This window comes from Castor canadensis, chromosome 7 (assembly GCF_047511655.1).
Source record: "Castor canadensis chromosome 7, mCasCan1.hap1v2, whole genome shotgun sequence".
NCBI lineage: Eukaryota > Metazoa > Chordata > Mammalia > Rodentia > Castoridae > Castor > Castor canadensis.
In genome coordinates, this window is record NC_133392.1 from 149,013,652 (window position 1) to 149,041,211 (window position 27,560).

General features: G+C 48.1%; 1 protein-coding gene across 4 annotated transcripts in view; it reads left to right on the forward strand.

Moving 5' to 3' along the window:
- Window positions 1–27,560, forward strand: part of Capzb (capping actin protein of muscle Z-line subunit beta) — a 171,405-nt gene that overhangs the window by 128,678 nt on the left and 15,167 nt on the right. For all 4 annotated transcript variants that reach the window (XM_074081180.1, XM_020165385.2, XM_020165383.2 and 1 more), the window contains exons 3-5: window positions 4,960–5,081; window positions 9,763–9,876; window positions 27,158–27,299. In XM_074081180.1, the coding sequence (XP_073937281.1) occupies window positions 4,960–5,081; window positions 9,763–9,876; window positions 27,158–27,299 (378 nt within the window). The remainder of the gene's footprint in view (window positions 1–4,959; window positions 5,082–9,762; window positions 9,877–27,157; window positions 27,300–27,560) is intronic.

The window sequence follows — 27,560 nt, forward strand, 5'->3', positions numbered from 1 at the left end:
TTTTCTTTCCCAGCTCTAGTGTACTTTATTCCCCTCCACCCTGTCTTCCCAGTAGCCCCCTGGGCACTGCAGTGGTCCTGATCCCTGGCAGATAGCCGCACTCATCTTTGGCAGAGCCCTGAACCTCCTCTCCAAAGAGTATATGGGCACTGCCCTGGCCAGCTCATTGTTCATTATTCCAAGTCACTGGGATTTAAGATTAATACTGCAGCAGCCTGGATTGGCTCAACACCTTCAGGGTTACTGAACATTGTTTACAAAGACGAGGAAGCAGTTTAGATGGGCAGTCTTGGCACTGGTGTTGGCGCTGTGCCTGAGCTAAGGCCTTTCTTTCTTATCATGGAGGCCCTAGAGACACCGCTCGTGTAGCCCAGATGGACTCTTGGCTTTGTTTGGACCTGTCCTTGCAGTTTGAATCACTGTGCAAACTCGTGAACTATGAGGCTTACTGTGATTTCTTCCACTGTTCTAAGGGTGACATGACCAGAGGATAGTGACGGGTGGGATGAGCTGGGTAAGGAGTCATTAAGTAATTGTTTGGAAAATGCCATTGTTCTGACTCTCTAGTAGAACCTCAGCGTGCAGAACTAACATCCCTCCATTGGGATCAAGCACAGGTTGAACCCTGCACTGCAGCTGCCAGTGGATGGGACACTATTCTGGTCTAGGGGGCCCAACATGGCCTCTGTGAATGCAGAGTTAACACACTGAAATAGGAGGAGTGAGGAAGGAGAATGGTAGCTAAAGGGGAGTTAGAACAGCCATTCAGAAGCTTCGGGATCCAGGTGATATGAGTGGTACTGCAGAATTCCCCGTGGAGAAGTCGGGAGTCTGGGCTGGAGCTGAAGGATTGTGGAGTTGAGGAGAGGAATGGGATAAGACCATCAGATTTAGCAAGAAAAAAAAAATACATGTCCCATGCTGTGTGTGGATGTAATCAAAGTACTCTTCATCATGCACTGAAATTCAAATGTAAATGACCACCCTACATTTATGTACCAACCCCAATGTGGGAGGGTTTTTAAGCAGAAGGCATATGTGCAAATCTGAGTGTGGAGGGGTGCCAAGTGGGCTGGTGTTTGGGCAGAGGTGGAAGGGTGGCTGGGCATGGGGCAGGATCAGCAGATGGTGCTTTGTTGCACCTTGGGGCAGATGTGCTGGCACATATCTGTGGGCACACCATGTAGTGCATACTTCTTACTCCCAACCATGATGATAGCATCATTATCCAGAGCAGATTATCTGTGATGAAAAGAAACAGGACTGATGGAAAGCGAATGCAAAAATATGGCCCAACTTGAGAGTTTGTCCCTAAGGCAAAAAGTATACTTGCATGGGTTGAGAACAAGTCATCTGTATCCCATCCTGGGTGTTTTTCACAGTGGGGCAGGTTCTACACCCTTCACGAACTCCCTGGCTTTTCTCTATGTGCTGGGACAATTTTGGGGGCTTAAATGTATGTTTGTCTGAGGTTGGTCAGAACCTGGCTGTCAACTTTCAAAAGTCCAGGTTCAAATCTTCAAGAGTGGTTTGTTCTGGTGTGGTTTACTTACTTGGTCTGACAAGTTTATTAGCAGAACAGAAGCCAGAGCCCAGGTCTCTCAGGTCTCAATTTTTCCACCATTGCTGGGGCTTCTCCAGGTCAGTTATTTAAAAATCCAGGTGTAGGCCAGGTGCAGTGTCATATGCACGTGGTCCTGGCTACTTGAGGGGCAGAGACATAGGCAGGGAATTGCTGTAGCCCAGGAGTTTGGGTTATCCTGGTCAACATAGCAAAAACGCATACTTTCCGGCCATACCAGGGTTTGTATTTGAGAATACCTGGTTGGGACCACAAGTGGAAGTGTTTATTGGGATCCATCAGTTAGCACTTGACAACATACTTTTTATAAAGATTCTTTTTACACACCAGTCTATTAATTTAAAAAGTAAAGCTGAAAGCCAGGAATGGTGGTGCACATTGTGATCGCAGTACTCAGGAGGTGAGTTTGAGGTCAGCCTGGGATACAAAAAATTTAAAAATAAAGCTAACTGGAGCTTGGGAGGCTCCATGGGGTACAACTCCTCCCTTCCCCTCTACCTGCCTTCCTTCCAAATATATTAAGCATTTGCTGTGTGTCATACGCTACCATAGACACTGGGGCTACATCAGTGAGTAAGAGTGAAATCCTAGGGCTGGTGGATGGCTCAAGTGATAGAGCACCTGCCTGGTCAAGCATGAGACCCTGAGTTCAAACCCCAGTACTGCCAAAAAAAAGAAAGAGTAAAGTCTTTCCCAGGACATCTGGTCAGAGAGACAGACAACAGATCAATAAACAAGTCATTTCAGGTAGGGTAAGTGCTGGGAAGAAATTTTTGAAATAGTTTTTATCAGTGGATTAACCTCTCATGGATTGCAGTCAAGCCACTTCTTGTTTATGTTGACACAAAGTCTTGTCTAGCTCTGTTGCCCAGGCTGGTCTTGAACTCCTGGGCTCAAACAGTTCTGCCTCAGCCTCCTAGGTAGCTGGTACTACAGGAACATGCCACCATGCCCGACTGGAAAACCAAGTCTCTTTTATGCTAAATCCTATTTTCTTGTCAGCTTGGCTGGTGAGAAGGGGTACTGACTGGCTCTAGGCAGAACAGAGGTTTAGAACTGACTTCTTAGCCTGGTGTCATTGGCCTGTAATCCTAGCTACTCAAGAGGCAGAGATCAGGAGGATCACAGTTTGAGAGGCCAGCCTGGGCAAAATGTGAGATCCTATCTCAAAAATCACATACACACACAAGGCCCTGGGTTCAATCCCCAGCACTGCCAAAAAAAAAAAGTTTGAAATAGCATGGTGAATTCGAGTATAGGCAGTCTGGGGTTGCCATTTGAGAAGAGATGACAGAAGTGTTGGGTACAGTGGAGGAGGGTAGGAGTGTTACCTGTGCATGCATTTCCCTATACGGATGGCACAAATAACCTCACGGGAGCCTTGATCATTGTATGGGTTTTTATGATCTCCACTTCATAGGCAAGGAGGCCAGGTGTTAGTAGAAAAGTAAAGTGACTTGCCTGGACCTGAAGGCCTCTTTGTAGGTAGGGGTGTCTGGAAGCCTAATTTCGGAACCTCAGCCAGATAAATGGTGAGATTCTAGGCAAAAATGAGCCTAAAAGGTAAACTTAGGTAGAAGCCCAATAGTATAAATAGAGATCCTTGGAGACAGGCTGCAATGTGAGAGGTGGCACACAGGTACCCAGGGTTATTTCACTGGGCCTATGACACCCAGCCAGACCACCTCCAGAGCCAGCTGCCTTGGAGGAGCTATTGAACCCTCCTTTCTGCAGCCAGGGCTTCCTAGGTGAGGGTTTCTGAGGCCATAACTAAGCAGCAGTGGGGTCAGGAAGGAACTCTTTTTCACCAGAGTGTGCCTTTGGCACACAGTGCCCTTCTCCTTAGGAACTAGAGTTGCAGAGTAGAGGAGCCCTTGGAAGTCAACCAAGCCCTGGATTGGAGTTCTCTCTCCACTACTCACTGCTTATGTAGCCATTGCTCCCTAGCCCTCTATTCTGTAAAATGGGGTGATGCATGCTTACTTCACAGCTTTCAAGTAGGAGCATGCTTTATGTATGGGGGCCCAGCATAGTGTGTGGTACACAGCAGGCACTTGGAAGAGGTGGGGTGGATGTTATCACCAAGGCTAGCTCTGAAAACAGCCCCATCTATGTGTTGGTTGGGGAAGGGTGTGTACGCATGGAGGAGGTTCTGAAAACAACACACATGGGTAGTGGTGTGTGTATCTTATCTCCTTGGGGACTGTTCTTTTTGCAAGAGACACCATCTCCCTGAGGCCAGAATCTCTGTGAGCCTCCAAAACTCAGCTCTCTGTGCTCAGGTTATGCCCTGAGGACAGCCGAGTGCCTGAGAAGCCCTTGGAGACTGGTTGTCAGATCCCTGGACACAGGTTGTCTCTGGCATCAGTGCCTTTGTTCCCTTTCTTGGAATGATGGTAAGGGACCTTGGGAGGCACATGGGGCCTATTGTTGCCACTACCTCCCCCCCACCACCCGCTGGTTGTCTTTGCTGTGCAGTTTCTCTTTTCCTCCTAGGAAGAGTTGTTGGTGCAGTTGGCAGCCCCTCGCCTGGCAAAACTATAAGTAGAGGCCCCCATAAACCAGGCCATGAAATGAGAGAGTCAGCACATGGAAATACAGCGTGGAAAGTGACTCAAGCCTAAAGGAATTTGTTTCTGAAAGGGCTGCCGTCCCTTCCTGGAATATTTTGTTGGAAATTGATGTTTGAGTTGGGAGGAGGCAACCCCAGCCCGTGCATTTGTAGGACCATGGTCAGAACTGGCAGCATTTTCCCTGGGGTTCGGTCCCACCCACCTGTGACCATGGGCCTGTCCTTAGTAAGCAAAGCAGCCCAGGTAGGGCTACTAGAGGTGAGCCAGCTGTGCTGTGCTGTGGGGAGCGGGGGTACAGCCACCTTTGCAGCAGATATGGCTGACTATATGAGCCAGCCTGGTAATGCTTGGCCAGAGGCCTGGAAAGTGCTGGAAACTCCACCCAGCTTGGGAGCCTGTGGGAGTTCTCTTACACGGATGGGTTATTCTTTGAGTTCTTTGCATTCCTGTATATTTGAGATGTTTGCCTTCCTCTCAGGACTTGAGCTTGTACTTTGCCCACCAGAGACCAATACCAAGCACACATATACTTACATTTACTAGACCACCCTGGCAACCAGGTAATTAAAGCTGCACACAGGTTTTGGAAAGAAGACTGTGCTGGAAATCATGCTCTACTGTAACTCAAGACCAGGTTTCTTTATAGAGGGACACAGTTGGTGTCAGGCACACATGGAAAAGAAAAGAACAAACCTATAATTTTGGCAGAGCACCAAGGATATACTGCTCACCATTCAGGTGGCTGAACCTGAATTTGAGGTGTTATTTTAACTGTGTTTCTACCTGTTCCTTTCTTTCTGCCAGGTCCCCAGTCTGTGTGAAGATCTCCTATCTTCTGTTGACCAGCCACTGAAAATTGCCAGAGACAAGGTGGTGGGGAAGGATTACCTTTTGTGTGACTACAACAGAGATGGGGACTCCTATAGGTGAGCTTATGCCCAGGAGTACCTCAGGGCCAACCATTACCACCTGCTGTGGCAGTATAAGGAACTCTGGACTTTTGACAAGCTGGTAGCTCACCCACTCATCTTTCTGTTAGTCCTTCTTTCTTCTCTTCTGCCTCCTTCCAGCTGATCATCCAATCCACCAGTAGGTGTTTGTGGAGTGTCTCCCATAGCATGGGAGATGGAGCTCTCCTGGATCTTACAGTCTAATGGGAGAAGAGCAGCAGTTCCCTTGTAATTGCATGGTCCTGCAAGGGGAAAGCACAGGGTGTGCCGATGATGGGGATCCTGCAGACAGGGAGGGTCTCTGTGGGTAAGGGACACTTAGTCCAGCTCTGTCAGATGTGCACCTCTCCTTTCTCTTCCATCACCATACTGGGCACTGTAAATAGCTAAGTTGACATCATTCATCTCTTCTCTGGAAGTTACATTCAGTAAGTGATGACTGTATGATGTGACCCATGCAGTAAGTGCAGAGCTAGTTTAGTGTCTGGGAGTGACACAAAAGAGACTGTGGTCAACTCCAGGAGGCATTCCTGAAGAAGGAAATGTGTAAGCTAGGTTTTTAAGGATCTAGGGAGTTTATTCCCAAGAATGGGAATCCCGAAAGCAGCCTGGTATTTCCTTGGTGGATTGCTACAGTCACCCCCTGGAGAATGGTGGAGAAACTCCATGTGCCTTAGGTTTATTAGAGGCCACACGACCTGGACTCCATCCTGAAGTTTCAGCCCAGTGTGAGAAGCAGAAACAGAAAGAATGGCTTGGAGTCAGCTAATGTGGGCTCAAAACCAATGCTTTCCCTTTTTACCCTGAGACTTTGACAAATCACTCATTATCTCTGTCAATAAAATGGAAATAATAGTAGTCATTCATTCATCAGAACACACAGAGTAGCATCTTTCTATAACAGTGTGCTGTGTTCCATTGAGAGTAGGAGATGAGAGGGGCATGGCAGAGAAGGGGCCTGCAGGGCCATGAAGGCCAGGCAGAGGCTTACTGGGGAGACTAAAAGAAATACCATATAGGAAATGGTGGACAACACAGAGCTTGTCATGTATTTAAAAGGTTTAATTAATACCAACTTTGTGAGAGACTAGAAAACTTTTAGGATAGTGGCCCTTTCCTTCTTCCAGTGGTAGTTGGGTAAGGAATAATAGACGAGAGACTGGAGTAGAAATGCAGGTGGCAGTGTGATCTGAAATAGGATTTGAGATACGTGCCAGCAGGTGTGTGGTGTATGGAGTGTGGATGAGGACCTGCCTGAAAGGTGAGGGCAGAGCATTGGGTCTGAGCATTTGGGAGGCAGAGCCACTATGGAGGGAGGAAGACTCAGGGAGGAGTTGGTTTGGGGACACTCTCAGCTTAAGGCATAGTTCCCAGAATGAACTCTAGGCTGGAGGCAGGACTGCAGGGTCCCAGCATAGAGTCTATGATGCAGCCCTGAGCATATCAAGTTCCCTCGGGACCTCCAGGTGCCAACCATCCTTCTTGGGTGCCTCTCAGGAAGTGGGTGAAATAGCCTACCCTTGGAGAGGGAAGTCCTTTCCAGGCCAAGGGCAGGATGCTCAGAGAACACCCTGACCAGGCCTAGGGCCCAGATAAGGCTTTGTTATTTCCAGTCAGCACTGTTACTTTTCTTCACCTGAACGCTCCATATAACAGAGCTATTCTGTGGGAACCTGTGGAAGAATGGGATGGTGTCTGTGTTGGGCTTAGGCCTGTCTCCCTTGAGACCATAGCCCCTCTAGTGAAGGCCCTGCCTGCACTCCTGAGGCACCAGGGAGCCCCAGAGATCTGAGCTTTGAAAAGAAACATGGCGTCAAGGCAGAGAGCTTGTCTTTCTTCTTGCCCCTTCTGGATATGAAACTTCAAGGTCTTCTGATTTTCTCCACACATTTCCATCCTGTGTTTGATCCTTTGCTTAAATAAGATCCTTATGGTATGACGGTTGCCAGCAGCACTGCTTGAAACCTGTTAGCTGAAACAAAAAGCCTTCTGGGGAAATGAAAGGCCTGACTTTTGAAATCTAAGCGTTCCTGTCCATCTGTCTTTTCTCAAATGGCCCCCATTTAAGCTCTTAAATGTGTTCTGAGTGCCCCTTCCACTAAGAATATTCTGGGTAATGTTATGATTTTTCCCCCAGCTACAATTACCCCGGCTCCAGGACTAACGGCTTGAAATGCTGTCGTCTGTGAGCCAGGAGAAATGTGAGTTACAGGCTTTTTGGAAATTCCAGGCCCCTAGCCTGCAAGAGGATGGGCTCTTGTGTCTCAGCAGGTTGCTTTTAAATAAGAGCCAGTTGGAGTGGGTCTTCCATCTAGGTGCAGAGGAAAGGCTATGGCTGTACAACTGTGGAAGACACTGTTCAAGAGTGTGCCCAGAAGAGTCTCAAAGGGAGCATTGGAGAGTTTAGAGTTCAAGGTCATACTCTCAAGTTCTTGCCCACTATGGAGGAACTAAACCTAATTTACAAGTAAAGAGTAGCAGTGCTGTGACACCCTTTAGTCTTTACCACTGTCCCTGATCTGGTGAGAGGTTTGTGGACTTTTTCTTTTTTTTTTTTTTTTTGATATGTGGGGCTTGCTGTGTTACTGAGGTGATATCTAACTCTTGGTCTCAAGTGATCCTCCTGCCTCCGTCTCCCAGGAACTACAGGTGTGCATCACTGCACCTGGAACAATTTTCTTAAATGCATGTGTGTTCCTGAGCAGAAGGAACAGAAATCACTTCATGTCTATTTTCCTAGAGGATCCCCTGCAAAGCTCCAGCAGGTGCCATAAAGGCAGACAGCAGGCCCTCTTCCCCACAGATTCCACAGGCCTGGACAGGGCAAGGAAAGGAGTGTGAGGTATGGGTCCTGATGGAGGAGGGAGTGGTCAATTCTCCTTTTGTGGCGGAGGTGCAAGAATTTATCCTTTTTTTGTTGAATAAGCATGGGGTTGAGTGCTGGGACACTGTTTTAAGTGCTGAGAAACCAGGGGAGAATAAGGCAGAAAAGACACTTCCCTTCTTAGAGCTAAAGTTCCAGAGTTGACTCTAGACTTAAGCACATTAAAACTAAATAAAATTTAAATGTAGCCCCTCAGTCACACTAGCCACATTTCTAACACTCAGGCCATTTTGGCTCATGACCACCTTGTTGAACAAGCCAAATACAAAACGTTTGCATCCTCACAGAAAGTTTGCCTGGCAGCACTATTTCCCAAGCATGAACGAGGGAGGTTCCGAAACAAAGGCGGCAGGCATATCCACCTGTGCTCAGGAGGAAAGGGGTGTTGACTGACTTGTGTGCCCAGCCCAGTGTGACTGCAAGCTGGTGCTGGTCCTGGAGCAGCTGGGGGGTCTTTGACCCCATTTGTGCAAAGTGTCCACAAACTCTGTTGAGCAGGGAGGTGAGAGTGTCAGCTTGGAAAGGAACGCTTCTAAGGCTCCTGCTCTGGTGGTCAGGCCTAACTGCTGCCTGGAGCCCCATGAGAGACCATGTACAGGCCCTCTTTTCCCACCACGATCTGTGTCGACCAGTTCTGAGAAAGCTGGGATCTCTGTCCGAGGGTAGCTTACTTGAGATCCAGTCTCCACATAACTTGCTGTTAAGGTACCTAGTGGAACATTAGTTATCAGGAAGAAACGTCTGTGCACAGAGTTTACTAAAATGGGGGTTCGGAGATAACAGTAATACCTTTTTCCCCTTAGCATCAATCACACATCAAAAGGGTCTTTGGAGTTCCCAGTGGTATGAAGACTCTCCGTCCACAGAGAAGGCCAGGCAGGGCGGCATGTGTTTCCGGTGACGAAGACATAGCAGTGTTTGTACTCAAGAGTATAAAGGCTTTTCCCCGGTTCCATCCTGGCGTCTTCTCCTTTTGTTCCTGTCTTTTCAATTGTTTCTTTGAGCACCCAGCCCTGTGAACTCTACCTGCAGGAACTAATGAGGAGACCTTTTCCTTATAACCTCTTTTCAGTCCTCTGGGTTGTAAATGCTTTCCTGATGTGGCAAGAACTGTAGCAAGTCTTCGGGCTGGAGAAGAAGCTGGTTCTCATTACTTCACAGTATTACGTGTGCACAGCCTGGGGGGTTGGGAAAGCAACCCTCTGTCTACCTGGAGAGCTTGGGGCTCAGGTGCTCCAGTGCAATCAGTGTTTTCCAGTGGGTCTAGGCCTCTTTCCTGCTTCAATAACTGACAGCTGTCTTCTTATTACAAAGAAGGTCTTTGAAACACTTTACCACAGAGTAGAGGGGCCTCTGTTGATTTTGATGGTGAGCAAACAAAATGGGTACTTAGAGGAAGGAAAGAACCAGCATTGGTTGGGCACTTACTGTAGGCCAGGCTGTGGCCTAGGCTGTGATCATCCTTGTCCTGGTTCTTCATTCCCTGTGGGTAGCAAATAATGCCCTCATTTTATACATGAGGAAGTGAGACTCAGAACTTGCCAGTATTACACAGCTGATGGGGTCGGGGGGGTGGGGCAGGGATGACACCTGCTTCTGAGCCCTTTCTCTGCTATCCTCCAGAAAGCCTTCCTTTTTGCTGGAGCTGGAATCTGGCTATTGGCACTGCTTTTGGCTCTGAAATTTCAGGCATCTGGGGCTTAGGTTTACTGCTCACAGGCCGTTTCTCCCTGGGATGATTCATGTGACTTCTTCCTTTTCCTCTCCCTCCAGGTCACCATGGAGTAACAAGTATGACCCTCCTTTGGAAGATGGGGCCATGCCGTCTGCTCGGCTGAGAAAGCTGGAGGTGGAAGCCAACAATGCCTTTGACCAGTACCGAGACCTGTGAGTTGCTCACCCCCTCAGACTGTAGCTCTCATTGTTTTAATAGGAACATCCCAAGTGAGAGTGTGACCAGGCCACATAGTCTCCCTTCACATTATTGCCTGCGTCCCTCTACTACTATTCTGCATCACAATTCATAATAGTAGTAGGCACTATTGGGATAAACCTACTGTGTGGAAGACACAGCACCAGGTATTTTTCATCCCTGTAGTCTTACAGCCTCTCAAACGTACTAAGTATTTTAGTTCTTTTTTTTATTTTTTTAATCTTTTCTTTTTTGATGCTGGGATCGAACCCAGGACTTCGTGCATGCTAGGCAAGCGCTTTACCACTGAGCTACATCTCAGCCCTTTTGTTCCTATTTTTTTTCAGATGAAGACATTAAGGTTCCAAAAGATTAGTGTTTGCCCAAGGCAAGTGGCAGATCCAGGACTGGAAGTGTGGCTCAAGTGTTCAAGCATTTGCTTGCAAGCCCCTGAACTCACTCCCCAGTACCATCAAAGAGAACAGTCAAACTCCCTCTTGAATTTTGAGGTGGATAGGATTTGGCCCTTGGCCCTTAGCCTGTAGTTGGGGCACCCTCAGTCTAGGATGTAGGCAAGAAAATGGAAGTAAGAGGAACAAAGCATTTGAGCAGCTGAACCCCTGGTCAGCAAAGAGGCCCAGGTCGCACCGTGCAGCCTGTGGACTGGCTTTCCAGCTCCCGATGGTTTGCTGCCACACATACAGTAAAAGATGTCTTCAGAGGCTAGCTTGGAAGGAAGAGGGAGCTTCTCAGTCTGACACATGGACAGATAAAACCCACAGAGCATATGTTGTTCACAGGGAGCTACTAGTAAATGGCCTGAATACTTCAGTAGCCCCTCATATCACTGAGTGACACAGCTTTATCCTCAGTGTCTTATCACATAGCAAGATTTTATATACAGTGTCTTCAATTAGTTCTTACAAGAACTCCTAGGGAGATGGTTTGGTCCCTTATTTTAAGTTGAAGAGACTGAGGCTTCATGAGGTTCAGTGACTCGTACATACCACAGGGCAGAGAGGCATAGAGCAAGGATTGGAATCTGTGTTTGCTGAAAATTCTATAAATAGTTGATTTTCACAGTTCATATGGGTTTCGGTGTCTAGGGTTCTTGCCCCTCGAACTTTGCCCTATTGTGGGCGAGCCCCTTCCTCGGTGATGCTTAGAAGTTGACTCATTGCTCTATCGTAGTTTATTTGTGTTGTTTTTCACTGTCTTCTCTTACCTGACCATGAGAAATAACTACAAATAAACCACTTAATTCAAGCATGCTCCAGTGAAATCCGTTTCATATTTCAGTAATAATACTGGTGACCGTGGAGTGTGCCCCACTGTCTTCTCTATCTCATTTAATATTTAAAATGACCCTGTGAGAGAGGGTCATCACTTTGATAGAAGGTAAAGTGACTCAACCTAGTTTATGAGCCAGTACATGGTGGAACCAGGGTATAAAACCATCCTTATCCAACTCCAGAGTCCAAAATACATTGGAGGCATGTGGTACCTGTTGTGAGCCTTGTGCTCACAAAAACTGTGGGCATGGCCTCTTACACAGGCAGCAAGGTCTCTGCCCTCACTGGACTTCCACACTGGAAAAGAACCAATGACGGATAGTTCAGTCAGCCAAGTAAATTAAGTCAATCTGGTGGATGACAGGATAGAAGTGACTCGCCTCTCTCAGTACAGGGTCAGGAAGGCCTTTCAGGGAGGTGACACTAATGGTTGAGGACTGTTATCTGAAGGGGACAGCCAGGCAGAGGGGCTGGTGGTACCCCTGGATGTGTGCATTCGCTCTGTCAGCCTGCAGGCACTACCCTCAGTCTCTGTGAAATCGGAAGTAGATTTGAAAAGGACCTGGCTTATTTAGCCTCCTTCACAGCTTCAAAAATTACTTATGAGCCTTCTCAGAATACCGTAGGAAGACACCTGCCCTCCAGCTATGGGTGAGGTAGGAAGGAGAAGTCAAGTCCCCTTTTTGAAGTGATGGTCGGTGTCCACACACGGAAGACGAGCTGCTATGTGGGGCTTCTGCCAAGCCCAAGGAGGCTGCTGGCCTTGCTCTCTTCGAAGGCTGCATTCTGTATTTTTGTTTGTTTTTTAATTGGGCTGCATGTTTAGATTTGGTGGGGAGGTTGGTTCTGATTTTTTATAGATTTAAACATTTGGGTTGTTTTCCTCAATAAAGTGACTTAGTCATGTTGCTTTGTGCTGCCATTTAGGGGCAGGCCTGGGAAGAATCCAGTTTCATCTTTGACTTCTCCTCTTTCTCTTTCCCACACATAAGGGCACAGAGTGTGTGCCTTCCAGGAGGCTTGATTGCTGTTATTGTGAGCCTTTCCCCATCGTCATTAAGTATTCTTCAGAATAATCCCTAACCCCTTACAGTAACTCATGTCAGCTACATGGGGGCTACTGGCCCAACAGATGGTGGTTAATACAGCCTGAAGATAGCTGGCGCAAGGGGTTCAACCCTGACCCTTCAGTCAGCCTCCTGAAGAGGTTTCTCATGCCTGGGAAAATGCTCATCTTAAGTCTCAACAACCTATATCTGTGTGCCTGCATTCTCTGAAGGTGGGTTCACCTGGGGACATGAGGGATGATAGGATGGTCCCTGTCCCCAGGTGAGGATTGCACTGTATCCCTGAGCCCTGAAGTTTTGGATCAGTGTATAATGTCCCAGGCAGATCAGTATGCCACTCAACAGGAGGAAGGAGGGCAGGAGAGTCTAGGCCCCCGTGGCTCCCACAAAGTAGGGCAGAAAGGCCCTTCATTCCCTTGCTTGTGTGGAACAGCAAAACCAGCTTCTCCTTTCATAATGGACCACAGACCACCAGAGGGACTGTGCTTGGATGTGATTTGTGCAACACCAGAGTGGTGAATTTCACACCCAAAGATGTCAGTGTACTAACACGCATCCAAGACTGTGTGAGGAGCTTCTCCCCAGCTTACCACTTGGGATCAAATCCCCACTTCTGGACTGAAAATTAGGAAAACCATCTCCTTTTTTGGTTTTTTTTTTTCTTTTCTTATTTTTTAACTGCTTGGTGTACTGTTCCCCCTCCAGAAGTTGCCATTCTCAGACTACCCTCGAGGCTTGTTGACAGGCATACTGGTCTTCCTGGGGGGTGGGGGTAGGGAGCTGGAATCTGAACTCTGTCCCTGATTTTGACCCAGAGGCCTTGTCCCTTGAGTGGCACTAGCTGATAAGCAGTTACAGTAGGTTTTCTAGATTGTTCTCTGGGGTCGAGGGGCAACAGGTCATTCCTTTCTTTGTCCTTTATCCCTGCCCTTCCCCACCATTGACGCATGCCCATGGAAAGATCCTTTATTGTCACCCTTGTGAATGAAGCCATAGGAGTTCATGCAGACTCAGGCAGAGAGGTCCCTCTATGGGAGGAAGCATACAGTCTGACCCTGCCTCAGGCCTGCTGGTCTGCTGCATTGAGGGCCCTGGAAGGTGGCCTGAGTCCCAGGCCTGCTGGGAGATGCCTGGATGCTCAGGCAGACCCACCCCGCAAGAAAGAAGAGCCACCATCTCCAAAGCAGAACAGATATCACATTGTGCCCAGGAGGACTGGGTAAGCAAGATTGCAACCCAGGGCATGTTCCACACTGGAGCTGGCCTGCATCCCACTGATTGGGCACATGAAGAGCAGACCCACTCCTGTGTTGGCCTGTTTTTGACTTTCGTGATCACCAGTGTTTCAGAATTCTTGGATCCTGGTGGATCACAGAGTTATGACTGTGGTTGGCTTGTGCTCAGGCCTCTCGACCACACATCAAATTACTGAAACTGCCAGGCTCTGGCCACATCAAGGTCACAGTCCTCATGGGGACCATTGGGCTGCCGTGAACTGTGAGGGAGCTTCATGTTTATGGCCCAAATCTCCCTCTCTGCTGGGAAGGCCAGCCTGGACTTGCTCACACAGAGATACTACACATACCCAGGGGTCTGAGAGAGACACCCTGACCTGTTGCCTGTGGGAATGTGTGTCCTTGCAGTGGCAACATGGGTGCACAGGTTTGAGTAAAGCCCCTTGCTGCCCTCTTTGTTTGCTTGCTATAAGGCCTAGAGCCTTGCCATCACTCCCTGAAGTTCTTCTAAAAGATAAATAGAAGAAGATGGTAGTGAGTGCCAGATCCAGAACTGAAATGTGTTCCAGCCAGGTCACCTCAGCCCACACTGGCCCTCCCATAGATGGGAAGTACTCAGTCTCGGAGGGTTTTTTGCCATGAGAGAGAAAATCCTTGTCATGAGGTCCTGGGGGGAAAGACCTGATTCTATCTTCAGGCCCTGGCTTTGATCCTCAGTCTGTGAAGGCTTTGACTTTGCAGGAGCTGGAGTTAATCACCCGCACGTGGAGTCAGTCTGGCCAGGGTGGCTGACGCACAGGCCCTCTGGCTCCTGTGGGGATGTGGCACCCCACCCCTGCCTGTGCACAGCATTTCCCAATTATGGACTAAAGGCCAGTGGTTGAGAGTGTGGATCTTTCCCCAAGGAGGATAGGTGGTGAGTCGGGGCCCTGGAAGCAGAGCTGGGTGTCCTATGTGGTTCCCTTTGAAGTGCCTCAGTTCCTTGCTTCTCCACTCCTTCTGGCTCTCCTGCTGCACCACCACAGGTCCTCCACGTTTACTGGTGACCTTGTTTGCCATCCTCTGCAGAAAGGATCACAGTAGTCCTTTCCTTGGGAGGGGAAGTGTCAAGCAGCTATTGCTAGCAATACCGAAACAGCCCTGTTTTTAGATTAGAAGAATCACTTTGTGGAAATGCCAAGGAGATGACAGGAGCTCTTTGCTAGAATGCTGGCGCTGGGTGAGGGCATCACCTGGTCCCCAGTATCTCTGCTAGTCCCAGGCCCCAAGATGATTTTCTGCCTCTGATTGATGGGCTTGGCTCAGTACAGGGAATAACGTTGGAACTGAGGTGGGGAGTTGGGAAAGGTGGCAGCGAGGGCAAACTTGTGAGCAGCTAGTTCATGAGTTGCTCCGTGTTCTTTCCTGGCAGAGGTAAGGCTTGGCTTTTTTAGGCCCAGGTTGTCATAGAACTTTGTCACTTGACCTGAATGGTCCATCTTTCTGGGGAGTGACTTGGAAGTGGAGTCTTGCATGCAGGGCAGTTGTTTGCAGCTGCCAGGAACATGACTTGCTCACTGGAGGAGCAGGGTGAGTCATACATAGTAGACTGCTAGGAGCCCCAAGGTCAGCACCTTGACCCTTCAGGTTTCTAGAGAAGACAGAAAACCTGTCCTGCTCCAGCTCTCACATTGAGTCTTGCCTGGCCCCTGTCCGCCTGGGTTCTGCCCAAGACCAGATGTTCTAACCCAGGGTGGAAGGTGGGGGCAGCTGGCACTGCTCACTTCCAAAGATGATTACTCCCATCTGTGCCAGACATCTTGCCCCATGCTCTGCAATCTTTGGCTCTTGGCATGGAGCAGATAATACCTTTAAACATGCGGTTGCAATTTATTGGCCTTATAAGTTAATTTTACTGGGTGTGCAATTGATTGAAATCAAAACTTAATGAAGGCCAGAGTCTGGGGGTGTGGAGGAGCAAGGGTGGGAAGGAGTTTTGTGTTCTTCCTTATTTGGGGTCTGAGATAATCTTCAAAAGCTTTAATTAGCTTTTCTAATCAACCTTCCTTGTCTGGAAGAAGTTTACCAAGTGAAACAGGCGTTCCTGTGGCAGTCTCTAGGAGTGGCCGGGGTGGTAGGTAGATGGGCCTTCCTGGACTCTCTGCTTTCTCTCTCCTCTCTGCAGCCATTTCAGAATTGAGGCTGTTTCCACTCTTCCTTTTCACTTTCAGTCTAGTCTGATGACATTTGAGCAAACCTAACAAGACAAACCAGCATTTTTTTTTATTTATTGTTTTATTGTTCATATGTGCATACAACAGTTGGGTCATTTCTCCCCCCTGCCCCCACCCCCTCCCTTACCACCCACTCCGCCCCCTCCCTCTCCCCCCCACCCACTCAATACCCAGCAGAAACTATTTTGCCCTTATCTCTAATTTTGTTGAAGAGAGAGTATAAGCATTGATAGGAAGGAACAAGTGTTTTTGCTAGTTGAGATAAGGATAGCTATACAGGGAGTTGACTTACATTAATTTCCTGTGCGTGGGTGTTACCTTCTAGGTTAATTCTTTTTGATCTCACCTTTCCTCTAGTTCCTGGTCTCCTTTTCCTGTTGGCCTTGGTTGCTTTTAAGGTATCTGCTTTAGTTTCTCTGCGTTAAAGGCAACAAATGTTAGCTAATTTTTTAGGTGTCTTACCTATCCTCACCCCTCCCTTGTGTGCTCCCGTTTTTATCATGTGCTCAGAGTCCAATCCCCTTGTTGTGTTTGCCCTTGATCTAATGTCCACATATGAGGGAGAACATACGATTTTTGGTCTTTTGGGCCAGGCTAACCTCACTCAGAATGATGTTCTCCAATTCCATCCATTTACCAGCAAATGATAACATTTCGTTCTTCTTCATGGCTGCGTAAAATTCCATTGTGTATAGATACCACATTTTCTTGATCCATTCGTCAGTGGTGGGGCATCTTGGCTGTTTCCATAACTTGGCTATTGTGAATAGTGCCGCAATAAACATGAGTGTGCAGGTGCCTCTGGAGTAACCTGTGTCACAGTCTTTTGGGTATATCCCCAAGAGTGCAAACCAGCATTTTTGTGTGTGAAGTTTGTTGCCTCAGTTTTCTGGGTCCCTGAAGCTGCATGTTCCCACCCCAGGGTCCTAGATTCCAGGGATAAAATGAGCACCAAGTGTTTAGGCTGTGGGGAATTGCAGGTGGCAGGGGGAGGTTTTCTGCAGAAACCAGCGGAGTATGGGAAACAGTTGAGATGTGGGCAGGCTTCCCAAGCAGGAGTCTCCAACCCTTTCCAGAGTCAGGCCAGGCTGCAGAACAGGGAGGATCTTGGCTTTAAAAGGGATTTGGATTTGACTGCCCTTACCCACTAAGTGACTGCCTCTGTTGTGCGAGCTAACTTCTCTGAATCTGCTTCCTTGCCCATCCTGCCAGGCTGAAAGCTCCCAGCAAGCTGCTCTCTGACATCCCAGCCACTTCAACCCCATAGGCTGCTAGAGTGACAGCATTAAGTTGATTATACAGAAGTTACCTCTGTGTCTGTGATGGCAGGTATGGGGGTGTTTATCCAGTGGCCTTGGCAAGGTAGCAGATTGTGTTTGCTGGCCGTGCTGGAAGGCTGTGTGTCAGGTCATGGCTTAGCCATCACCTACAGTGAGATGTCAAGTAAGTGTCTGGAAAGTGAATTAATGATTCCTATGCCATCTGCCCTTGGGCACAGTGAGGACACACAGGCAAGCACTTATGGTTTCCATTGTGACTGGAGAGGGACTTAAGGTCATTCAACAGGCATTTTACTGGGAACCTCTGAAGGAGCAGTTGTGCAGCTGTGACCCAGCCCTGCCTCATGAAGCTCCTGGCTTAACAGGACTGAAGAGGAGGTACACATAGGACAGCAACAAATGGACACATACCTGCACCATCCAGTAAGTGTTGAGAAAGAGCCAAAGTGAGCACTGAGGTAGTGAACAGCACCTGGGGCTATGACCAAGGCAGTGGTTTGCCTTCTGCAGGTGAGAGCTGGCAGAGCAGAACTGAGACTGCTATCCTCCAAAAGGCTTGCTGGTGGGGCCAGCCTTGGCTAACATCCGGGAACTTGAGTTTTGGAGTCTTCCCACCCTCTTCTCTGATAAGAGTGGCTTACATTGCATAAGCTGTGTACAGACATTGTGGTTTGTGCCGAATCCCCACTTTCCTGCCAGAAGTCTGAAGTTTCAGTGCATGCTGAAATAAGTAAAACCTTGGACACTGAGTTTCTAACAAGCTTCCCTGTACTGTCACAGCTCCTTACTGAGGAATTAATTGTTCTATGTGACTAGGCTGAGAAGGGTGTGCAAGTTCACACCTGGTTTCTCAGCCTTCTCCCCAGGCACCTTCTCCCTTGGTTGGTCTTGCTCTGTGCCCTTCCACTCTTGACATCTTGGTTACTGCTTTGTGCCAGGTCCTGTGACTCCTCCTAGTGTAATAGCCTCCAGCTTCAGGGCTACAGAGCTGTGAACCTGGAGGGGTGGGCAGCAGAAGCAGTTTTGAGAAGTGGGCAGCATGTGGGTATGGTTCCAAGGTGGTTCCAGATGGTTGTGGTCCATGCGGTAGACTGTGGGGAGAAGTGCACAGGCCTGTCAGCTGCAGGTTCGGGTTCTTAAGGGTACAAGGGGTACAGCATCAGAGGTTGGAGAAGAGAGGCTCAAGGAGGAAAGACCCTAGGTGGCTGGTTTAATGCACAGGCCCCTTCCCTTTGGCCCTATGAGGTCTGCAGTTCAAGGCCCTGGGGGTGGGGGGAATACCACAGGGACACAGAGAATGGAGTCTGCATGAGGTGATGGGGAATGTGCAGGAAAGTTCAGGAGCTGGAGGAACCACTGGACATGGTACATTGGCCCTGGTCCTCCTCCTTCCCTTTCCCATAATTCTGCATCTCTTTCTTTGCCCAGAGCTTGGACCTTTGCATAGAGCTAAAGATCTCCAACAGGCACTGTTACCAGACACCCTATGCTCCAGGATAGCAGGTGCACATAGCAAAGGCATCTCTGGCTTTCAGCTTTTAGTATTTGGGGTTTTTGTTTGATTGTTTGGTTTTGGCAGCACCAGGGTTTGAACTCAGGGCCTCATGCTTGGTAGGCAGGTACTCTACTACTTGAGCCACTCTGCCAGACCTTTTTTGTGATATTTTTATTTTTATTTTTATTCTTTTTGAGATAGGGTTTTGAGAACCATTTGCCCAGGACTGGCTTTGAACCTCGATCCTCCTGATCTCTGCCTCATGAGTAGGTAGGATTACAGGCATGAGCCACTGGTGCCCAACTTAGTATTTGGTTTTAACATGTGTTGTTTGTACATGTTAAATTATGCATGCAGAAGGCCCCTGAGAACGTTCCCTGCTTGCTGTGGGCATCCATTTTCCACAGCCTGGCCTGTGTGAATGTGCTGGAAGCAGTGAGTGGGGAAGCCCAGGCCCACTGCAATAGTCATTTTAATTGAATAGGGAGATGGGTCAGGAGAAGCCTGTTCAGCCTTTGGGGGTAGACTAAGTCTGCTCCCTGCTCTTGCAATGTGAGCTTCAGCTCCTCTGGGACCTCTGCTCCTAAGTGGGGGCATCTTCTTCAGCTTCCAGAGTCCTTAAGATGGCTTGCATACTGCCCCCTCCTTGGGGACTAGGAACAGAGCACCCACAGCAGCCCCCTTCATCCTTCATTGTAAAGCTGCAGTCTGGGGATTATTGCTTTTGTATGCACTGTCTGATTTTTTTATCTGCTAAAAAAAAAGTTAAACAGAAAACAGGAGTATTTGCAAAACCAATTCATTTATGAACATAATCCCGTGTCAGTGTCAAGGCCTCTGATCCCCCAGAATCTCTGAATTCCTATGAGTATATGGCACACAGTACACTTGGGGTTCTGCAGTTCCATGTGCTTGGGCAGAGTTCCCACTGAAGCTGGGGACAACCACCTCCCATGATCAGGTCCCTCTTATTGCCAGAGTCATGAGTTCCACTGGTTGACCTCCTTCCCCAGGCTGTTGTGTTAGATAGCTATTTGCCAGCAGTAGTCAAGGATCCATGTCTTACAAAGGCTCCTTGAGGTGGAGGGCTCTCCTTTCCAGAATTCCCAGTGAGCAATTTTGGGGATGTAGCTCAGTGGTAAAGTGCTTGCGTGGCATGCATAAGGCTCTGGGTTCAATCCCCAGCACTGCAAGTAAACAGAATTCCCAGTGAGTGTGTTTGGTGGTGTGCTCCAGTTTCCTGGCTGGCCAACCCAGTGAACTCCTTGCTTGCTTGGACTTGCCTGCTCTACCTCAAGGCTACAGGTACACAATAGTGCAGTTTTATATGTGCATTAAACATGTGTGCTGAACACATCTTCATACATCCGTGTGATGTCTCCCACCACAGCTGGGATGTCTCACCAGGCTAGGCCTCCTAATGTGGGGACAAAATACAGGCCTTGGGACCATCCACATCAGATGTCCCAGCTCCCCACTTCTCAGCTCTGTGATTTGGGGGCATTCCCTTTCCTTTTCTGGCTTATGGTTTAACTGTCACATCATATATGCAAAGCCCCTGACCCAAAATGGGTTCTCAAAAAATGGCATCTTTGGATGATGGTGATGGCTTTGAAGCCCTAGAAGCCTTAATTGTTGCCATGCTTACAATGTGGATCTCACAGGGCTGGTAGTATTTCTACATGGAGTTCACAGAAGAAAGGTGGTCACAGTGGTGCTGAGTACCAGGGATCTGGTTCATCAGATCCCTGAACCAGAGCCTAAGCAGGTCAGTGGCCCCTTTCGCCAATACCATTGTTTTCAGAGAGGACTTCATTATTTCCCTTTAAGTAAAAAAATAAAAGCCCATAAAGAGAGACTGTAAAGAGCTGCAGCCACAGTGCAGATGTGCTCATCTAAGTGCAACTGGCATTAAAGTCGCACATGCCTAAGCCGACTGGTATGTTTGCTCAGGGGATCATTGCACCTGTGTGTACTGGAAGGAATTTCCGCAGAATACCTGTCCCATGTCCACGGGCAGAGTCTGGGACACATTCCGTAAACTGTGGTAAAAATAGCTGCTCTCAACACACAAACAAGGCTGATTGGGTTTCAGCATGAGATCTGTACCTAGCCCGCCCAAAGCCAAGTGTTGATCTTTCTCCGTTTTGTGCATAGCTAAGTCTAGCTCCTGGAGCCTCAGGGACAGGACATTGCTCACAGCAAGCAGCATCTTGTATTTCTCACAGGCGGTTCGGAACACATTGAGGCCACTGTCTCCCTCCAGCACATAGCAAAAGAGGCCAGTACCAGCCAGTGGGCACCAAGACCAGCACTTTCAGTCCCCTGCTTCCTGTCACTGTCCTCCTGTCTCCATGGGCTTCTTGTCCACATGTACCTTTGAATGGGGCTGGTACAGCTGGCAGGAGGAAGAGAGGGTGGTGGTCTGCCCCTCAGAGCTGTGGCTGTTGCCCTTGAGGACTCTGAGTCCCCCTGGTGGCAGGGGAGGCACCTTGTTTCTCAGCAGTTGGTTCTCCTGTACTGGCAGAAGGCTGCCAGCTTTAGATGCCTTTCCAAGCAAATGAGGTTTTCCTTTTCCTGGAGAGTAGTTGAATTGTTCCCACCTGTGGGAACCAGCTGCCCTTTCATGTTCAAGGATGTTAAGGATGATCAGGAAAACAAATGCTGCTGGTGGCTGGGAGCTGCTTTCTTATTTTAGGCTGGTCAAGGAACAGAAGAGTACTGTCCTGGGGCCAGCACCCCAACCTCTAGTGGAGTGGCCCAGCTTGTGGGTTTTATTCTCCTCTGCCATAAAATCATTGAGCCCGGGTGTTTTGCCCATTTGCTCTTATCCTCCCCATGTCCAAGTGCCAGTTACAGCGAAAAGTGTCCTTCATGATTGATTGTCACAGTCTTGCCACAGCTATTTATTGAAATCTCAGAAGCAGAACAGATTATGTCTGTGACAGAAGGACATAGGGGAGGAAAAGGAAAAACCTTGGAATCTTACAACTTTGGATCTTCTGAGGGTCATTGTCTCTAGCTTGGCACCAAATAACAGGAGGAGTCTAGTTTGATGGCACTGGCAATTTTAGTCTTCAGCTTGCATCTCAGTCAGCCTGCCTCATCCATTCCTTTCTGTCTCCCTCAGACAGTCCAGCTGGGCCCCTGCCACAGTTCTCTGGATGTGGGTTCTGGTTCAAGCCATGGGCATTCCTGCCCTCTTGTGGAGAACTGTAGCATGTGACTCACTACCTGTCCATTGCCTTTGCATTTGAACTGGAATCCCACCCCTGTCAGGAGGCAGTTTGAAGGAAGGAGTAGGCCTTTGTCCAAGGCTATTGCAGGCCCATCTCTCCCTGATCCTCCTGCAGCCCCATGTCGGCTGAGATCAGGAATTAGGTAGGTGGTAGTTACACATCACATTCCTGAAACAAGATTGCATCCAAGGTCTCCACACACACCTCAGCTTCAAACACTCCATAAAGCTGTTGGTGCCAGCATATTTTCCTTTATTCTTACTTTTGTAAAATAGGTCACTTTGTGCAGTATTATGTTTTTCCTTTTTTCTCCATCCCCTGAAGTCCTGTGGTCAGAGTTACGGGTCTAGACTCTGTGTACGTGACTATGGCACTCAACTGAGTGATTTTCAGGAAGAAACAACCTAGAACTCTGAGAAAGGGCACATCAGGCTCTGAGCCGATCCAAGTTCAAGGACCTTACAGATGGCAGAGAGTAAGTTCAACCAGGTGCTTAATTGTAATTACACTGGCAAGTAGCCAGCCCCACCTGAGGGTCTTGCCCTTTGTTCTTGGCTCATCTGGTGCAGAGGTCTTGGCTAGTGACAAGAGCATTTGGAATGTGTGAAACCTATGTCTGCCTGTTTGTAATCTCCATGCTGTTTTCAAATGGTTGCACTTAGCAGTTCCAAACGAGAGTGGCCCTGTCACCTTAGTCCTGGCTGTCTGAATCCTTGGCAGGTCCATCTGCCTTAGCAAATGTTCATCTCTCCTGGGAAAGTCTTGGGGGCCACCAGTACTGCTTATGGAGTTGATGGCACTCAGTTGACCCTGTGGACATCAGCAAAGAGGTGATGCCAGCATTCTGCTCCTGGTCACCCCTGATTGATCTGTCATCTCCACCCACTTCTGGAGCTCTCCGAGGCTTCGTGGCTTCAAAATCCAACTGTTTTCCAAGGTGACGTCTCTGTAGTCTTCCTGAGACTGTCACTGGGTCATCCTGCTAGTGGGGAGTCCTGATTTGAGCAGGTTATTTTACATGTTGACTATGTGTGCTGCCTGACTTTCCAGTTAGGTAGGAGGCCCTAGAAGAGCCCGTGATTTCCTCTTTGGGCCTTCATATTTAACTAATGTTCTCTGTGCCTCTCAGTCAGAAAGCTCACTGTCAGAACACTCTGGACTTTCCCTCTTGAACCCAGTTGGCTGAGCTGTGGCAGCCAGTCCTGAGCCCATTCTTATTCCCTGGAGAGCTGGGGTTTTGAATTCTCAAGCACAGGCAGAGCTCCAGGCAGGGCAGGTTAATTCCTATGTGGCCTGCTCTCAACGCTTGGCCACGTTTGATCACTCACTCACATTGATGTGCAGTGCCCGAGAGCAGGTCGCTGGCCATAGCAAAGCTACCTTATTGAAATAGCATGTTAGCATTTAAACAATATTAATACTATTTGACTCATTAAATATACAAAGGCCAGTGAAAGTGCTTCCATGTGTGCACTGTTAGTTCTGCCGGCGACTCCTCAGATGGCTTCATGTGGTTTCAGACAACATTTTAGCACATTCTTAAAATACCCACAAAAGCCTTTATGTAAAAACTCATAAATGCGGACCACATAAAAATTATTTTTTCCTTTGTTTCATGTCACTGTGATCAAAGTAGAGTAGGTAAGAATAAATTTTCAGAGACTTGCTGAAGTCCCTCTCTAATTAATGCTTCACACAGAGTAAAGCCGTAAACCATGTCATGGGACTATCTGTACACCCTGAAGTCACATCCCACCTGACCATACAAGGTGTTGTCCTGATTGTGCATGAGGCCGGTGCTTCTGGGTGATTCCAAAGCAGCCCTGATCACTCAGGCCTCATTCCCTTTGTCTTGGATGTTATGTTGAGACTTGTGGCCGTTCACATCCCTGGAGGTCCCTATTCGTGCCTGAAATCAAGTCCATTCTTGAATCATTGTGGTGTTTGGGCCATGCCTGAGGGGGCCAAGTCCTGGCATGTCCGCCCCACCCCAGTAGGGAACACCCCAATTTGTTCAGAGAGGGAACTCAGTCAGAGTGAACGTTGCCTCTGCTCTGCTGCTATCAGGACTTTAAAAGTCAAATCCATGGTAACTGAGGATCCTGCTGATGGAGTACTAGCCCAGCTATTACGACAGTTAGGAGATCATGTGGCTGCACGGAAAAGTGCTAAAGATTAGGTGCCAAGTGAAAAAAAAAAAAAGGCTTAACACGGTTCCATTGCTGTACTGATGGTTATATAAAAGCCAGGCATCTGGACAAGGACTGGAAGGAACTCTGGAAAAATCAGACTTATGGGATATGTTGAATTATGGTATTGTGGGCTAATTTTAAATTTTCCTTTTTAAAAAATAATGCTCTTGCAATAAGTTTTTTAATTTTGGGGAAAAGAATGGTAGCTCACAAGGAGGTTACAATTGGGCTTGCAGTTTTACCTCCTTCATCTCTGGCATTTTGAAACTTCAAACATGATCTGTGTGGCCCATAAAGGAAGTTGGGGATGCCAGAGAGAAGCTGCCCAGAGCAGGAGCCAGGCCACGAGGTGGGACGTTGGAGTGCAAACAGCCAAATCTGCCGTAAAAACATAAATGCTGCTGCTTTGTTTTTCTGGAAGAAAACAGACAGCTAAGGGAAGGAAACGAGTGGATTAACCTTAGGCCACCTGGTGCTTTGAACTGGTCACTGAATGGTGTTGACAAGGGCTGTCAAGCCACCAGAGTTTCTCCTGGTTCCCTTCCAGGGCAGCCTGACCCTGTCTTTCACCAGTGTCCTAGCAGACCTAAAAGCACGCTTCTGACAAGAACAATTCCGTGGCTCCCGAGCCTCGACGTAGCTTTCAGGCATGGCCAAGGAAAGAGGGAATGATAGGACTAGCTTTGTTGCTAAACGGAGAAGCAGCCTCCGTTTTTAAAGTTGTCTTTCCCCTTTGACGTGAGGCTGCTTTCTCTGCAAGCAGACCAGAAGGGAAAATTCTATCTTAGGCCACACCCTCCATCACTGACAGGGCCACAACAAAAGGTCTGCTGTGGGCTGCTCTTTATCTGGCCTCTCAGGTTAACTTGAAGCCCAAAGGAGTCACCAGAATTTAGGAGAATAATCCAGAAGGCGCATGAGCCCATGTTGTGAATCACCTGAGCACTGCAAAACTGTGGGTCCAGCAGGGCTCTAATCTGGAGGTTGCCCATCCATCCCTGTCCCTCCCAGAGCATTCCAGAAAGGACTGCAGGGCTGGTGCAGACCCCAGGGTCCTAAACCAAAATACTTTAGCTTACCTCACCCCTTCTGGGAGGGGGAGTTTGGAGAAGGATTCAGAATGAGAGAAATATGTTCCAGAGTGGGTGCCTGAGCATGCCAGTGTTAGTCAGCGACTGGGATTTCCCCAAGATGACCCTGAGCCCTGATCCCCAAGGTGCCTGTGCCCGTTCCCACATTCTTTTCCGCATAATCCTGCCGCCGCCAACACACATCCGACCAGCATGGAGCTCCGTGCCTGACACCTTAATGCTAACCAGCAGGTGCTCACTGATGGACTCCTTTGTTGGCTAGTGGGAAGCAGGACCATGAGTTCAGGTTGAAGTAGGGTACGGATGAGGTGGACAGTGGGAACAGGATGGAGTCCTGCAGCAGAGGTGGCCCTAGTCCTTAGGGAACCTTGGAGGCGGGGCGGGGAGTGAAAGTGGCCAGCATGAGTGGACTCCCTGGATGGTCTATGCCCCTTAGTGGGTAAGAACCCAAAGATGAAACAGCTGTGGTGCCTACATTGTGTCCTCTGTCAGGAGGGTGGCTCCTTTTGTCTGATTGTCTCTTAGTTACACTCTGGTATGTATCGTGTACTGATTTTTGAAAAAATATCTTAGTTGGAAATAGTTTTAGACTTAGAGTAAAATTGCAAAACCAATATAGCTGGCCCTCAGTGCTGCAGGGGGTTGGTTCCAGGACTCCCCATAGTACCGAAGTCCTTAGATGCTCAAGTCCTTTATATAAAATGGTACAGTGACTGCATGTGCCTAAGCAGTATTTCTGTGCACTTTAAGTCATCTCTAGATGACTTGTAATACCTAACACACTGTAAATGCGGTGTAAATAGTTGTAATACTGTTCTGCTTAGGGACTGATGACAAGAAAAAAGTCTGCATGTTCAGTACAGATGTGATTTTGTGCGTGTGTGTGTTGTGTGTGTATCTTCAATCCAAAGTTCGTTGAGTCCTAGGATATGAAACCTTTAGTATGGAGTGTCAATATCCAAAGAATTCTGTATTTCCTTCACCTGCATTCTCTAGACACTAATATTTCCATGTGTACCTTTTTACTGTATTAATGGAATATAGTCCACAAATGAATATTAATTTTTTTGTACTTAATTGTAATGTCGAAAATGATAATCATTTGTCAAGTGTCTGCTTTATCTTTGTCTCTCGATAGTCTTGTAAATTAGATATCATCCCTGTGGCCCAGGTTCATGCAGTTGGCCCCTGATTGTGTCTGCTCTTAGCAAATCATTGCTAAGCCATGATCAGAGTTCATCATGGGAGCAGCTGGCCCTGGCCCACATTTGTCTGTGCCCATTGTGTACTTGTAGCCAGTCTTCTGCTGTCAGAGCTGAGATCCTGTGGTGTCATCCCTGCTGGCCTGTTCCCAAGGTGTGCCTGCTGCACTAGTAACCCAGGTTTTCCTGGGGTCAGAGGCTCTGGGCTTTCTGATCGGAAATGTGCTGACCATGAAAGATGTGATTTCCTGGAATCATGGTTGTTCTGAGATCAGATCATCTGGTTTCACTCTGTGGATCTCTATTCATGGTAGCCTGTCCCCATCACCCTTGGATTTGGGATGCCATCCTGATTACCTATTCTGCCGGCCTTTTCTTTCCCTCTTGAATTTGGTCATAACTAGGAAATTTTCTATGTTGACTCAGATCTGAGGAAGAAGTTATGTCCCAAGCTTAGCCCTTCATTTCCATAGGTCAGGTTTTGTAGCAAGTTACTTTGAAAGATCAAAAGGAACCTTGGTTTGCTTGGGGGTGGGGTGGGGTGGGGTTGCTGTATTTTCCTGTTTCTCCTGTCAAATAGCCTTCCTCATCAGACAGAAATGCTATACATAGTCATCTGTAATAGTAATTACTCCAGTAGTGATGCCTTCCATTGATTGTCTACTGTTGTTTCACACACTGTGCTGGATCTTTATCTGGGAGGAAGCTGAAGCCCAAAGAAGTTTAGTAAGCTTGCCAAAGACTCAGAGTTCAAACTGAAATTATCTTCGAAGTCCCTAAGCCTATATTTTTCTGTTACATTTTCAACACCCCAACCCCAACATAGGGATGATAGGACACGTCTAAGGATCAGCCTGGCATCATTGCTGAATGACAACCTGGGACCAGGGTCAACAGTCTGTCTGCAACTTGACTTTCATCTAATGGGCATACGGTCCTGTCTCTTGCAGGTATTTTGAAGGTGGCGTCTCGTCTGTCTACCTCTGGGATCTGGATCATGGCTTTGCTGGAGTGATCCTCATAAAGAAGGCTGGAGATGGATCAAAGAAGATCAAAGGCTGCTGGGATTCTATCCATGTGGTAGAAGTGCAGGTACGGCCTCCCCAGCAGCTGGTGGTCAGGGCCTCTTAGTGCAAGTGTCATGCCCAGTCTCCAGATGTTTCTGTAAGGGGACTTCTGCCATATATAAGCCCCCACTAATTCCTAAAAATGCCTTCAAGCCTTTTGGATAAAGATAAGTCAAGATTGCAGTAATCACTGACACTGAAGATCTCTGAAGAACTTACTGCACATGATTACAGATTCTGCCCCTTTAAAACTGAGTTGGGATTTTATAGGGAAGGGAATGTTGTG